General features: G+C 41.3%; 1 protein-coding gene across 1 annotated transcript in view; it reads right to left on the bottom strand.

Annotated features, from left to right (window-relative positions):
- The window catches only part of BMX (BMX non-receptor tyrosine kinase), a 51,303-nt gene extending 42,839 nt beyond the window's left edge, over positions 1–8,464 (bottom strand). The window contains exons 1-3 of the mRNA XM_058535165.1: positions 8,324–8,464; positions 1,068–1,214; positions 104–208 (exon numbers count right to left, since the gene is read on the bottom strand). Of these exons, the coding sequence (XP_058391148.1) occupies positions 104–208; positions 1,068–1,214; positions 8,324–8,326 (255 nt within the window). The 5' untranslated portion in view covers positions 8,327–8,464. The remainder of the gene's footprint in view (positions 1–103; positions 209–1,067; positions 1,215–8,323) is intronic.
- Positions 8,465–15,470: the final 7,006 nt, after the last annotated feature.

Raw genomic sequence — 15,470 nt, 5'->3', positions numbered from 1 at the left:
GAGTCTTTGCAACATCATTATTTATCCCCGGTATATTGAGTTCACAATAGAAAATGTTACAAGAAAAGCCATCCATCCAATGGAATGTGGTCCCTCCGCTTACCTGAAACGGGTACTGTCTCTCCACAGGGGTCTGCTCCTCAAGATTTACTTTCTCCACACATCTGATTTTCTTAATCTCGATTGATCCTTTTCTGCTGCCTCTTTTCTGAATTAAAAAACAAAATATAAGATGCCTCCTGCGATACACAATGGTGCACAAAGAAAATCACGAAGTTAAGGTTATGCTTGGGAAGGAGATTGGGAGATGGGATGGACATGGGAGAATCACTTCCAATTATTCCATAATAGTCAAAGTCCAGAGACAACAGAATATATTTTTTGAGTGTGGACACAAACTCATATACTCCTCCGAAAGCAAATCTTCAAGCAGCACTTAATATTTGTTTGATAATCTTGAAAGACATTTCAAATCAATCCTATGTGATTAATCTACTCAGGAAAATCGAGATTTAACTCCACAAAGCATCTTCATTTTGCCTCAATTTTATGACAGTATTTCAGTATTCCTACTGTGATAGAATACTCAACTATACAGAAATATTCTTACTTTCAGCATTGCGTTAAGGCAGTGTTTCTTATCTTCAGCACTATTTGGGGCTAGACAATTCTTTGTGGTGAGGGCTGTCCTCTGCATTATAGGATGTTTAGCAGCATCCCTGGTCTCTGCCCACTAGATTCTAGTATCACACTGCCCCCCTGACTACCAAATTATGACGACCAAAAATGTCCCCAGCCACTGCCAAATGTCCTCTATGGAGCAAAATCACCCTCAGTTGAGAACCACTATTCTACAGTCACAGTTGGCCTTAGTAAAGTTAACCAATGTTTTAAAAATCATTATCTTGAATTAATTATACCTTGGCTAACAAAGAAAATGTGATGAGTGCAAGTTGATTTTTACTGTGTAAGTTAAGAAACCTGATATTGTTTCATTATAATTAAGTGCTTTGTGGAGACTTAAAAAACTAAATAGTATTAAAACAATGGAATTAATAGGGTCTCACCATTTTGTCATATTCATAGTAGGAGAGGTTTGTTTTGGTCAAAACAAAAAGCCGCTCTTTGTAATTATTTGGAGACATTTTCTTCTTTTGCTGTGATCTTTTGAGAAGAAGTTCTTCTAGAATGGATTTTGTATCCATATTGTTGTCCTAAATGAAAAAAAATAATTAAATTGAGTGTTCGCAGTATCTAGCTAGGTTCTCTTTTAGCTTTCATAATTTTGATTCAACTACAGCTCATTCAGGGATAATACAAGTTTTAAAAATTAGATTTAGGATTATAGAGGAAAACGTAACTAAGTGGACTCTTAAATACACACATACCTGCACTTTTTTCTACTGACTTGGCTTTGACCTTTATAAATATGTTGATTTGTTTTTACAGCGTTTTATGCATTTTACTCATCTCCCACTCTGAACCATAAATTCACCATATTTGTACTATCCTCCAGACCATCTTATCAAAAGTCTCCTCATTCCTTAAGCATTCTCTAGGCATCTGTTGAATTGAATTGGATATAATAAATCTTTTACAAATTGAACTCCAGACAGCTCACCATGTGAGAAATAATTGATCAACTGAAATTTCTCTCCATTAATGTGGCCAGTTGTTTGACGAAATTATCCAAACCACTGTGAGACTCTGATATCATTGTAAATGACACCCTCAGCCCCGATTATGATCAGATCTTTAACATAAAGGGCACGGGTAAAATTTTCAATATTTCTGAGAGTAAACCATTTAAAGAAATGCTATCAAAAGAGATTTAAAAGAAGTGAAAAAAATTGGTATTTATAAACTAAAAACACTCCTGCTTTTCCTTCCAAATCCACGTAAAACGTTAAAACTGAAAATTTATTTCTGGAAAATAAATGCACTAATTTTTTGGTTCTACTAGGACTGTTGCTTCAACCCTCAGTCTGATGTCAGATCTGAGAATGAAAAGAAGTAATGTTAAGCAGTAGGCCACAAGAGATACACTTTCTTCTGTTCTTCTTTGCTTTGTGAAATCACATGGTTATTAGCAGTCAGATGCCCAATAATTACTATCTTTCTTTGTTTATTGATAACCTGAAAGTAATTAACTTTACTTACCTTACATTTGATAGAGCCAAAATGTACTTGTGGGTCCTTGAACTCTCAAGCTCTAAGCAAAAAGTTACTGCTCTGAGGCACCATCACTCATCTTCCCTCTGGCTATGCCAGAGTCATGCACTAAAAGGAAGATATTTGCATCCTATTTATCACTCTCTATCAGGAAGCACCCACACAGACATTGCTCTGTATGGATGGAGGCGGATGCCAAGTGAACCTGTCCAGTCACTAATGGGCACTTCTCACTGGCCCAGGAGTATGATGGGCCCATGATGGCAGGGTAGTGGAAGAAAGGGAGACTAAGAAACAGCCTGGCATTGAATAAACCCAGTCGGGCCCAGCCAGCTTCCCTCCTGACACAGACAACACCTCTCTAGAAAGGGGAATCAAGAAAATCAGCTTTTATTATTTATCTACAGAGATCAGGCAACTATTTATTAATCCCTCAAATGTTCTCTAAGGGCATTGTTTGATTTATAGGCAGAAGTAGCAGAAATCTTATCTACTAAATATAATAAAGTCTTGGTCACTTTTTGCTTTAAATATTGTTTTATCCAGAAAAAAATGTATAATTCTTTTGTGAAAGTGGATTGGGTTTCTTTTGAGCACAGTGGGTGCTATTCGCCATGGTCACTGGTTTCTTTGCCCCAGACGCAGAGACGGGGCAGCGATCAGGGTGTAGTGAACCCAGCAGGACCTGGGAAGGCAGGCAGCATGTCTATCTTTCACCTGTGCCTCTATCATAACCACTACACATACACCTGCTCAGATAAGATTATTTTCTACACCCAAAGTCTATGGCCGGAAGAGAATTTGCTTGAAGACTTATTGAAACTGTGGAGGGTCTACTTCTTGTGAGTTAAAGTCCCCTGTGCGGAGCCATACCACACCGGGCAGAATTGTAGGGCACTTTCACCTTTTACACTTAAAAAATTTACTAACAAAGCAAAAAGAGAAAACTGTGAATGCTCTAGTCAAATGTCTTATATCCACAGCTAAAACATTACACCTCAAAGCAGAGTGCTAGTTAAATAGATCTGGTTAGTTGAATAGAAAGTTTACTTTTCAAATTTTTTCCAGTTGCTGAATCCATTTGTAACATTACGAACGCTGTTTTAAAAATGCAAATCCCAATGTCCAAGGTAGTACGCAGCCTTTCCCAGTACTGCATGATGATCCATACACTTTTCTGTTTATAGAACTTTCACATTTGTTACATTAAAAATGGTTTTGGGGGGAATTTTATCTAAAAATTAATATGGTGAGTCACAGAAACCATTGACAAATGAAATTCACAAAGTTGCTTCTGTATATTGAAGGGAAGGAGCACATTGACTAGAAAGGAAGGGACCAAGTCCTCGAGCACATTTTCTAATAAATCTCCAAGGGTTTATACACATTGTTGCACCTGAAGCAATAAAATTTGTCAAATTTCAACAAAATTGTTCATTCAAAAATCTTCCCCTTTGTGAATTTTTTTGCTTTCATTTTAAAAATCATATATGGTATATGTTTATTCTACAAAACCGAGAGCTACAGAGAAGTAAAAGAAAAGAACTGTTACCATTTTGGTGAACATACCCGTAGATTTTGTCAAATATATACGTGCTCGTGTTTATTTTCACAAAAATGAGTTCACATACTGTGCATTTGAGTCTGTAATTTGTTGTTCCCATATAGTAAACACGTGGAGCCACACATCTCTGAAATCCCTCAAAGTTCCACGCCCTGAGCTAGACTCCCCAGCTTCCTCACAAACGAGAAGAACCCCATTTTGATGACTCACACTTTTGTCATCTCCAGATTGGTTTCTTCTAAGACAATACCTGGTTCTTGCTCAAGTTTGGACCTGCCTTTCTCATTCTATTTGCTTCTGTCCCTTTCTTGTACTTCTTTCCTCTCCTAGATTAGCCTAGATTCTAAATTGAAGGCCTTTCTATGGTCTCTCTCGGTATAAGAGGTGATAATTGGTGATGACTAATTTTTAAAAATGCAATGTCTCCTCCCTTGTATTAGGACAATAAGTCTACAGGGCTCAGGTACTCTTGTTGATTCAAATGCCTGTTCAACAACTAGCAAACTTGGCTCTGCCTACCCTTATTTAAAGGAAGGTAGAAAAGAAACAGTCTTTCAAAATAAATGAGATCTTAAACCTAGGCAGTATTAACCAGAAATCTATTTCCATAGAGGAGCTGGTGGGATTTGGCTGAACTCTCATATTACCACCTGCATAGAATAGACACATCAATTTGCTTACCAAATACCCCAGGCTACCTATTTCCCTAAGCACATGAAACTAGAAAGAGATTAAAGTGCAGGGGAGGAAAAAAAAAAAACCTGGCAGAAATCAATACAATATTTTCTATAAGGAAGCCAGCAACCATTGTGTAACCTATAACATACATAAAAGGTGCGTGCTGAATTAACATGACTTGGAATCACTCTGGTTATTTAGCATTTATAAGGAAATGATACCATGAGAGTAATGAGTTCAACTCTGCAGGTCTATTCAACACACTTGATTTTGAACCTACAGTATGCCCAACATGGAGTGACTGGTTCCAGAAATAAAGATCAGCTCTCCGCCATCCCGAGTGACAACGAACAGGTTTGAGAGAGAGGTTTCATAACTAACTAATATGTAAGATAGCTGTGGGGTGGGGGGCTCAGAAGGCTTGGAGGAGGTTACAGGACTGTCATTTGTGAACTGTGTCACCCTGACCTAGCCCCTTCCCTGCTCCAAACTTTAGTTTTCTGATCTATAAAATGAGATGGGTAACAGCTCTCCCACTTTACATGACTTAAATGAGAAACCTTGTGTGAAAATACTGGACATACCATGGACACCAATTCATGATTTAAAAAGGAAAAGGTGGAGAGAAACAACTCAAGTGCTAGAGCAGAGTCCATTCTTTTTGCTATGAAAGTCCCGAGGAAGGAAAAGTTGTTCTCTTCCTTAAGATAATCAAGAAAGATATTATGGAAGGGAGGGCATTAAAATTGGACCTTGAAGGATATGATTGATTGTAGTAATACTAATCCTAGCTAATGTTGAAGGAGGGCTCGCCATGTGCCAGGGGCTATTTAAAGCACCTTAAAAATATGCATTCATTTGCTGATCACAATAACCCTAATGGGTAGGTCATGACACCCCTACCCTGTGGGGTAGGTTGTTACACCCCACCCTAAGGAGTACACAGCCACCCTATGGGGCAGTCCATAACACCCCTATCCTATGAGGTAAGTTGTAACAAAGTCACCCTATGGGGTAGGATGCAACATCGTTCCCTGCTTACAGCTGATGAAGCTGCCATAGACAAGCTAATTGCCCAGGCCACACTGCTAGTGTGTGGAGCTGGGATTTGAATCCAGGCAGCCTAACTCCACAGACCATGTTATTGACCATGATGCTAATGTTACAGAGGGACGTGCCGGCTGTGTAACTCTCCTCCTCAGAGAAGCCTCTAACCTAAATATAGGAAGGCAGCCATAGGATATCAAAGCTGGTAGGAAGCCTAGAAGTCATTTTATAGATGCAATATTGAGCCCCAGCTGCCTAAGTGACTTAGCCAGAACTGCAAAGCTGTGACCTAAGAGACACAGCCCAGGGAGCAGATTTCTAGTGCCCTGCTTGGGGCACTGTCCACATCATCGTGGCAATAAATAGACTAAAAGAGACCTATATGTTCAGCTAAACATATTACAGCCTTGCTGAGGCATGCTGTCTGGTAGAACTGGGCATAAATTTGAGTCTTACCAGACCCATGCAAAGGACCTTTTATTGGAAATATCAGAAAGATGTGACCTACAAATAACCTTTCAGCAGGAACCTCCAAGGCAGTGTTAAATAGCAAAACTCTAGTCCACATTTGAAAATAGGCAAGCGCATACAACCCTCAAAAGTTGGAATAAATTCTAAGTGGTGCAGAAGGAGGAGTAGGAGGCAGGAAAGGAAGGGAGAAAGGTATATATAGTTAAACGGGGCCACTGGATAGTTCCCCCAACCAAAAAGTAAATTCCCTGCCTGGGTCAGGATGGCACCTTTAAAGCTTTATTTTTTTAGAATTGAGAGATGTCCCACTTGATTTAGTTATCTTCTCTTACTTTACGTAGCATTTAGCTAAAGAGTTTGATAGGTGTCAAAATATTATAATAATACATGTTGTGGGAGGGCAGTGGAGGGGGGTAGGCAAGAAGGAATGTGCAGATGCACCAAGTGCGGACGGGGGATGGGAGGGCTCAGAAAGGGAAAATGGAGGACCTGTGACAAACTTGATCTTCAAATATTTGCCCAAGGCCGGGCCTGTTTATCTTCCTGCTAAGTTTATCTTCCTGGTAAGTTAAACAGGAAAAAAAAGCTGAACTCAGAAACAGGCAAAGTGGTTCAAAAATATCTCTTAAGATGCTGGCCAAAGACAAATACCGGCTCCAAAGAACCTGACAAATCCCAACCTCACTTGATGTTATGCAGGAGAGAGAAAGTTACAATTGATCTTGGCATGATATGGACAGAAATCCTTTGACATTGACACTCAAATTCTTAACATTTTGAAACACCTTACCTTAATTGCTCCAAAATAAATTTATGAAAACCAGACATTTGGGAAGGCCATTTGGCACAAAGAATGTGAGAATTCCAAACCCATTCCTGTTGGAACTAAAATTTGCTTGAGGTGTGAAATTCATCTTCAGTGCCCAATAGAGCTTTTATAAGCCCTTCCTTCTTTTCAGCAATGTCTTTCCTTCTGCTCCCTCCCCTTTGCCCAGGGCACTCCTCTGGGCACCCTCCTTAGGAAAAAAGCAAAAAGTGATAAAGGCACGTCTTAATACCTTATGCTGAATTAGCTTAACACATAACACCGCTTAGGCGATACAGGTTGGTGTGGGCGAAAGCACCAAGCTGGTGGGTTCCAATCCCTGCTCTGTCTCTGTGCAACCTGGCATGTTACTTAACCCTGCTAAACCTCAGCTTCCCCATCTGTAAAGGGAGTGAAACAATAACCACCTCAAAGGGTTATGAGGAGTCAAGAGAAAATGGCGGTACGATGCCTAGCACCCCAGTAGATGTTCCCGAATCCTGTACCCCTTCCCCTCATCACTCCGTAGGTAGAGTTTTAAAAAAAACCATACCAAAGTTTAAAAACTTAAGACAACAAAATGATCCTCAATGATAAAATTTCAGTCCTCATCCCCCTTCCCCCAGCTCCTGGGGATAGGAGCTAAGGAGAGGACTCCACACGTATTCTCCAGTCAACAAGCACCTGCTCGCAGGTCTATCACAAGTTTTCAGTCCTGGGACTGGTTACCTTAAAATCAGGCTGAACCAGCCCTATTGACTGTGCATTTGCGCCAGTAGATTTCTTACAAATCAATACATGGATGTTACTCAAAGTGTGGTCCATGGACCAACAGCATCAGCATCCCCTGGGAGTTTGTTAGAAATGCAGAGTCTCGGGCCCTGCCACACACCTAGAGCATCAGAATCTGCGTTTTAGCCAGATCCCCAGGTGATCCCTGTGCACATGAGAGTTTGAAAAGCACTGACCTAGACCACATTATAGTTGTACTACTGTTTAAATCCAATGAAATCATCATGGTCCACAGGAACTTTCAAAATTATATGGATGTGGCTGCAGCTGTCTGGTTCACCTCCTTTCCATCTTTCTATCTCTATCTAAAATACCCCCAGGCTCCCAATTTAGGGAGACTTCAGGAACCTAAGACCAAATATTTGTAGCTAAAATAACATCATAAAAACACAGATAAATAAAAGAAGGTATGACTAACATTTCTTTGTCTTTTTGGAAGCAGTTATGAAGCCAATATGAAAAGCCAATGCCTAAAGAATAGCATGGAAATCAGCAGAGGAAACGACGCAAAACTACATCGAGCTGATGATGATGTACACACAACCCGACAGCTTCCCTGAACGAGATTTTGAGCTGGGGGGTAATTTACTGTGAAACTATAGCAGCCCCCCAAATTACACGGTCCCATCCAAAGTCCCAGAGGAGCCCCAGTGATTTCATATTCATGATTTTTTAGTATTTTTCTTAAAGCAGGCTCCCCAAATTTTGTGAACTTCAGGCTCTACCACACCCGGATCCGAATCTATTTTCCTGTAGGATATGATATTGCGTAGCCACCTGCCGTTTAAACGCACCATTTTGGCTTGTTCCGCCGCCAGGTCCACGGAGGTAAAGTTAATCTGCCCTCGCAGGAACACAGCCCCACTGTCCTCCTTCCAGCTGCGGTGAATTGTCTCACATTTTCCCGGCTGCTGGGTCAGAAATGGCTACATTACTCAGTGCCCCCAAAACGTTTATTGTCCTGCAAGGCCTTACACAATCCCACAGGAAACCACGCTCAAACTTAGCCAACACTTGTTGATCTGATTGAATGCAACAAAAACGGAGACAGAGCATATTTCAGAAAGGTTCCAACTTTGATAACTACAGCTCCTGCTTTTCCCAGGCAGCTGTCGGGTACATGTGATAACCCTGCCTTTGTTTAGAGAGCTCTGTGCTGGGAAGGACAAGAAAATATCTCTGCAAAACCCCACTTCTGACGCTGACTTCTCTCGCTCAAGGCAGGAAACCATGAGGTAACGCCAAAGTGCGCAGAGAATCAGCAATGAAAATTTCAGCTCAACACTGGAGAAAGGGAGGTCGGAGAATATATGAGAGAGAAGGACAGTTAATATGACCGAAAAGGAGCGCATTTCCACAACTTAAATTATTAAGAAATCCAGAAATGGAAAAGAGAACAGTTTTGCTAATGTACTGCGCATCAAGATTGCCATGAAAAAGTGTGATTGTCACTTGACATCATTAATACAACATCACAACTTTTGGCTTTACTGCTTGCACCATTTTCTCTGGTGCATACTGGCTGCCCATATATAATAAGTCTAATGCCTTATTTTAGGCTCTGCTATGGACAGCCGAGAAAATGAATCATCCTTTTAGCATGCATTGACACTCTTGTATTAACTTATAAATTGTTGGCTACCTTAACTTATTTGTAAACATCTATGGTGTGATGAAACCTTGAGTTGGCAGAGAGGAGTGTAGCTACTGACTTTCAAAGAGGTATTCTTTTGAGTGGACACAGGATTAGCATCATTTCTGTTCATTCATTCAAGTCTTATTGAGAACATACCATGTGGGATAAGCATTCTGTTAGGGGCCGGAGACACAGTAGTCAACAGAGCAGAGGCAGCCCACATCTTCAGGGGGCTTATATCTGGTGAAGGAAGAACCACAAGTAAAGGTTTAATTACAGCAGAGTGTGTGAAAAATAAGTGACAGAGATATTTTTTATATTTCTGTTTGAAACTGGAATTTTGGGAAGGCCAAAGAATCCTTCAGAAGAATTCAAAAGAGGGGAGAATAGATCCCAATAGCAAATAAGTCACTGATGGGTTCCAAATAGCCCTCCACCCTCTAGGGATAAAGTAGGCAGTCATTCGAGAAAGTGAGAGTGAAGCAGTGTAACAGTGGCACAGCAACCTGGCCAAATGAGTTAATTTTACACTCTGCTAATTAACTTCCTTTCCCACATGGTGATTTGTATTAACTCCACTGTTGATGTATGGTAGCACAGTAGAAGATCAATTCTAGAATAAAAAGTATATTTAGGGGAGGGAAAGGAGGAAGTGGCAGAAACTTGGAAACACCTGGGCACAATCTCTCGGGATTCCCATCCCTTCTTGGGGCTTGAAACACTCAAGGGCAGCTGGGAGGCGTGGTTTCCTCTAAGTCAAAATGTCACAGATTTATTTACTTATTCTATTCATTCACTTCCTCTGCCACTTCTCCCGACCCTTTCTTTGGCTCTGTATTTTCCATGTCTTTAGTTTAATTCTAACTTGTTGTGGCAACCTGCTGTTTCAATCACATGATTTAATTTGCTCGAATTACAGTCTGTGTTGTCACCTCTACCCAGTGAGACCCTTAGGAATTTTCTCTAAAGCTTGTTTATGTAAGTCTTTAGCATGTGACAAGCTTCTGTAAGGATGTAGCATGGGATAATTTGACTTCATGGCGTAAACAAACTTGTTCACTTGGGAGTAGTAGATCTTACCTTTTCATAATAAGAAAGGTGCTGATAGGATTCATTGGTTTTGTGTGTGTGTGTGTGTGTGTGTGTGTGTGTGTGTGTATGAGAAAGAGAGTCGGGGAGGAGAAGGGAGGGAGAGAGAGAGATCTGGTTTCTGGCTGACCTCCATTTTTCTCTCACTTTAAAAAATTCATTTGACTCATGGCTTTAAACACCATCTATATGCTTATGATTCCAAATTTCAGATCCTCACTCCTGAATTCCAGACTTGTAGTTGACCATCCACTTGTCCATCTATACTTGGAATATCTAATAGACATGTCAAACTTAACATGTCAAAACCGACCTCCCAACTAACCCCTCAAACTAGCTTCTCCTACAGTCTTCCCCTTCTCAGCTAATAGCAATTCTATCCTTCCAGTTGCTCAGGCCAAAGAACGTGGACTCATCCTTGACTTTTACCCTCCCTTCACACCCAACGTCCAATCCTTCACAAAATACAGTTAGCCCTATCTTCAGAACATGTCCCCATTTTGGCCACTTTCACCACCTTTGCTGCTACCTACTGGTCTCAGTGCCACCATCCCTCACCTGGAATACTGCTCTCACCTCCTGATTGCTCTCCCTCACTGACTCTTGCCTCCTGTGTGCAGTCTATTCTCCACTGAGTAGCCAGAGTGATTCTTTGAAATGTAAGTCAGTTCTCACCACTTCACCAATCTGAACTCTCCAATGGTCCTCTCACTTCTGGTTCCCTAGCACTGTCTTTAACATCATCTTATGATTCTTCTACTTTACCTTGCTGCTCCTAAAACTGGCCTCCTTGCTACTCCTACAATATTCTGAGTGCCGTCTGCCCCAGGGCCTTTGCATCTGTGGTTTCCTCTGCTTGGCAAACTGTCACAGATGTCTCTCTGGTTCATTTCCTCATCTCCAGGCTCTGCTTTAAATGGTATCTTCCTAATGAGCCCTACTTGAACCACCCTGTTTAAGACTACAAGCCTCACTTCACCCAGCACTCCCAATCTCCTTAGTTTGCTCCACTTTTTCTTTTTTCCATAGCACATATCACCTTATAACCTACTACATAATTTCCCTGTTTATTACCGTTGATATCTGTCTCTCCTCACTAAAGAGTAAGCCCACAAGGGCTCCAACAGCTTCTTTCTACAGCTTGAGCTTTTTCCACTGTTGTCTCTTCATTGGGGTGTCACTCCATCACCTCCTGCACTTATTCCTTCTGGTACTAAAATAATCTGCTTGGAGGTTGGGACCTGATGTAGTAGTTTACACTTAGTGGAATCGACTGTTAATGTGTCACCTCTCCTAAGGATGCTTGCATTTTAAACCTCAAGTCCAGTGGTGGAACAAATAGCATTGTTCCTTATGAAAGGAGATGGGTGAGTGGGGGCTGGAGGTGCACATGAAAGGTTTGTTGTTCTGTTTTGTTACCACCTTTCTTGACACCTATGAAAGTTTTACAGAGATGTTGGCATTTTATCAATTTTACTCCCGTTTTTTAGTGGAAGGTAAGGATTTGGGGTGTAGATGGGGTTGGCAAACTATGACCACCTGTTTTTGTAAATAAAATTTATTGGAACACAGCCATGACCATTCGTTAGGCATAGTGTGTGGCTCCTTTCATGCTACAACGGCAGAGTAGAGTAGTTGCAGCAGAGACCGTACGCCTGCAAAGTCTCAAATATTTACCATCTGGCCCTCACAGAAAAGATTTGCCAACTCATGCCCTAGAGGAATTCTGCTAGCTGTGAAAGTGATTTAGTAGCTTGGAATTTAGTTCAACAGCTCAATTCAACAGACATTCACTGAATGGTAGTGTACAAGGTGCCAGAGTTGAAAGTGAAGAAAGTAGGCAAAGGGGGTATCTTTATGGAACTCTTCCAGCCACAATTCCCACTTTGATTCAAATTATTTTTCCCAAAATTTTATCACGAAAAATTTCAAAATACAGAAAAGTTAAAAGAACTTTACAGTGAGCACCCATATACCACCATCTAGAATCTACAGTTACCTTTTACTATATTTGCTTTGTCATATATCTATCCATTTATCCATCTCTCTATCCATCTTTCAATCCACCTTATCGGTATTACTACTACTGCCAATGTTATTATTATTTTTGGTGCATTCAGAGTAAGTTGCAGACATCAGTACACTTCATTTGTAAACACCTCAGCATACATAACACTAACTAGAGGTTAATTCAAATTAGCCTTTTATTTTAACTCCAATACTGTGATCTTGAAAGCAGCCTTCATTTGGCCAGAAGACACAACCTTATAAAAGCTGAAAACCGAGAAAGGTTATCAGGGTACATGAGGTAAGTATTAGGGGAATCATTCACCTAAATTTCTCCCTTTCCCTGGTTCAGAGATGAATCGGCCTTTCAGGGCCAAGAGTGTTTTGCTTGTGATGAATTCTAAGAAAGATCTGTGGCTCAAAAGAGAGGATCACAAGCTGTTCTTTTCTGGCACACTGCCAAAAACCCATGGGAAAGACAGAGAGGAACACAGTTATGGGTTTCATGCAACAGCTGATCACATGTAGCTTCTGGGTCAGAACCCTGGTTGATGGAACTGACCGACTGTGCAGATTGCTCTCACGAGGGTGGAAACGGGAGTCACGTATACCCGTCTTTTCTGGACATATTTGGATGTCCTCAATCAGCAGCACATTAATGGCCTTCATAAACTAATGTTTACATAATAATCAGTCCCTGACTTGGAGCCAATTGATTTCCTGGGTTCAGTGAGTCTGAATCTCTAATATGGAATATTCCAGAGATATTTGTCATTTAATGAACAGCAGCTACAGTGCTCTGGGAGGCAAATTACCAAAACCTGACCAATCTGCAAGAAAGAATTTTTGAGTTGATTGCTTGCAGGAGAAAAAAACATACAAATGATGAAATGAAAGATGTCCATGTATTTCTATAAAATACCTTTGAGCAGAAAGTTGAAAAGTCATACAGAAGAGGAAAATAAAATTTTTGAGAAAAAAAGTTCAAATATGTTGATAATGTGGGTATCTTTACAGACTATAACGGTGTTATCTGGAATCTTCTAGGGAAGGCTTTCTTCATTGTCATATCAGCGTGGATTTTTCTTTATGTTTTGCAGGATTCCAAGGGCTATCGATAGTGTACCTACACACTCATATATCCAGCTGCCTGGTCGACATCTCCATCTAGATGGCAAATGACAGTGTGAAAAGTGCTCAAAGCTCCATGCACAGGGTCACATTTGTCATCTCAAAAGTGGGCCCTGTTATAATGAAAGATTACATGCCCCATATTCCATTTGTAAAAATTTGCCCCTCTCTCACCTTTGTTTTTCCTCATTTTAAGTCTTCTGGCTTTCCAGGCCTGTTCTTTTCTCCACAGGGGCCTGCAAGCAGAATTCCTTGCCTTGCCCTGACAATGCACGTCCTTGGACTTAACTTCTACCTGTGACTGGTTTATTAAAAACAAGAAGGAAGGGAAGCTCTCACTTTCGTTACAGTTTCAGAGCTGGAAGGGATTCTGAGTCCCAGAGGAAGCTCTGAAAAGGTGATAAACTGAAAGCATCCCCGAGAGTATCGCAAACCCAGGATAGAAGTGGGTGAAAATGTACAGCGACGCCCTTCTCTCCTGTTTTCTTTCATTAGGAAGCTGTCCTTGTAAACGCTGATTGTAACAGAGGAGACTTTCAGGGCACCTGAGCTCCAGAGCTTACTGCTATGGCCAATGGGATGCAACAGTTAATCTCTCAAGTCTAGTTTAATAATTGCTTATTTTGCTAGATGTCTGGTTGCCTTGGTAATAACATTTAAATGGACATATCCGCTTTCTGAAAAGGTAAATATTTGTGAGAGGTTTTCTTTAGCCCAGCGAGCTTTGAAAATCCACCTCATCTCTCCTCTCACATAAAGGCATATTTTCCACTTATCTATTATCACAAAACAAACCACATGGAAACGGAGTGGCTTAAAACAACCATTTTTATTCGCTCACTATTTTATTTGCTCATTATTTTTATTTGCTCAATTCTGTGGGTCCAGAAGTTGGGAAGGATGCAGTTGGGTGATCATGTCTTATCCAGGTGGCATCAGCTGGGGCAGCTGGGCCTGGAGGATCCACTTCCACGACGGCTTCTTTGTCTATATGTCTGGCACCTCGGTGTTCTTGGCTTCTGTCTCTTTCCTCATATGGCATTTCTACCTCTCCTTCATGTGGTGTGGGCTTCTCCCAGAAAGGTGGTCCCAGAGTCATCGGTCTTCTTACACGGCAGCTGGCTTCCAAGAGGCAGGAAGCAGAAGCTGCCAGGCCATTTTAGAGCCACGCCCAGAATTAGCACAGTGTCACTTCCACTGTGTTGCATTGGTCAAAGCAGCCACAGGCTCTGCCTAGACTCAAGAGGAAGAGAAGTAAACTCCACTTGTGATGGGGGGTGTGTCAAGCTCACATTGCAGAAGAAGACATGTGTGATGGCAGATACTGTTGGAGCCATCTTAGGAAAATAGAATCTTCCAAAGGATAGTAAACAATGACTCTGGTTAACAATGTGTAGTTGTGATGATTGCCACATCAAACATCTCACCCATACTTGAAGGGGCAGACGGGGGAGGTTTCCCAGAGGGAGCGACATGGAAACTGAGAGCTGCAAGATGAATGGGGATAAGCCAGATCAAGGAGAGAGAAAGTAAGTTCCAGACAGAGGTGCAGCAAGCCAACAAGAGGGAGAACACACCCTCCAGAGTCTAAAAGAAGGTCAGCATGGTGGAAAGAGGGGGTGCCTGTGTGTGTGTGTGTGTGTGCGTGTGTGTGTGTGTATTTGTCCTTGAGCAAGTGTCAGCATGTTGAGGGTGAGGCCAGGTTGAAGACATCACAGGACTTTACTGAGGACAATGAAGGTTTTAGGCATTTATTTCGCTTCCCTGTGACTTGGAGAATGGATTGGCCAGTGGTAAGCCTGAAAGCAGGAAGAGTGGGGTGGCTATCAGAGAAGATGGATGGTGGCAGTCAAAATGGGAAGGACTGAATATATTTAAGAGAGACTAGGAGCAGAATCCACAGGATTTCAAGGTGGAAGAGTGATGGGGAGAGCCTGAGTTCCAGGCTCAGGTAACTGGCTAAATGGTGAACTTTTTGGCAGGGAATGCAGAAGCAAAGTGCCAGGCAGAGAGTCCATGCTTCTATTTTATTTGGAGACAGTTGCAGAAGTAAGTATGATGATGATAAGCAACCATAC

Source organism: Diceros bicornis, chromosome X, assembly GCF_020826845.1.
Source record: "Diceros bicornis minor isolate mBicDic1 chromosome X, mDicBic1.mat.cur, whole genome shotgun sequence".
Taxonomy (NCBI): domain Eukaryota; kingdom Metazoa; phylum Chordata; class Mammalia; order Perissodactyla; family Rhinocerotidae; genus Diceros; species Diceros bicornis.
This window is presented reverse-complemented; position numbering and strand designations above follow the sequence as displayed.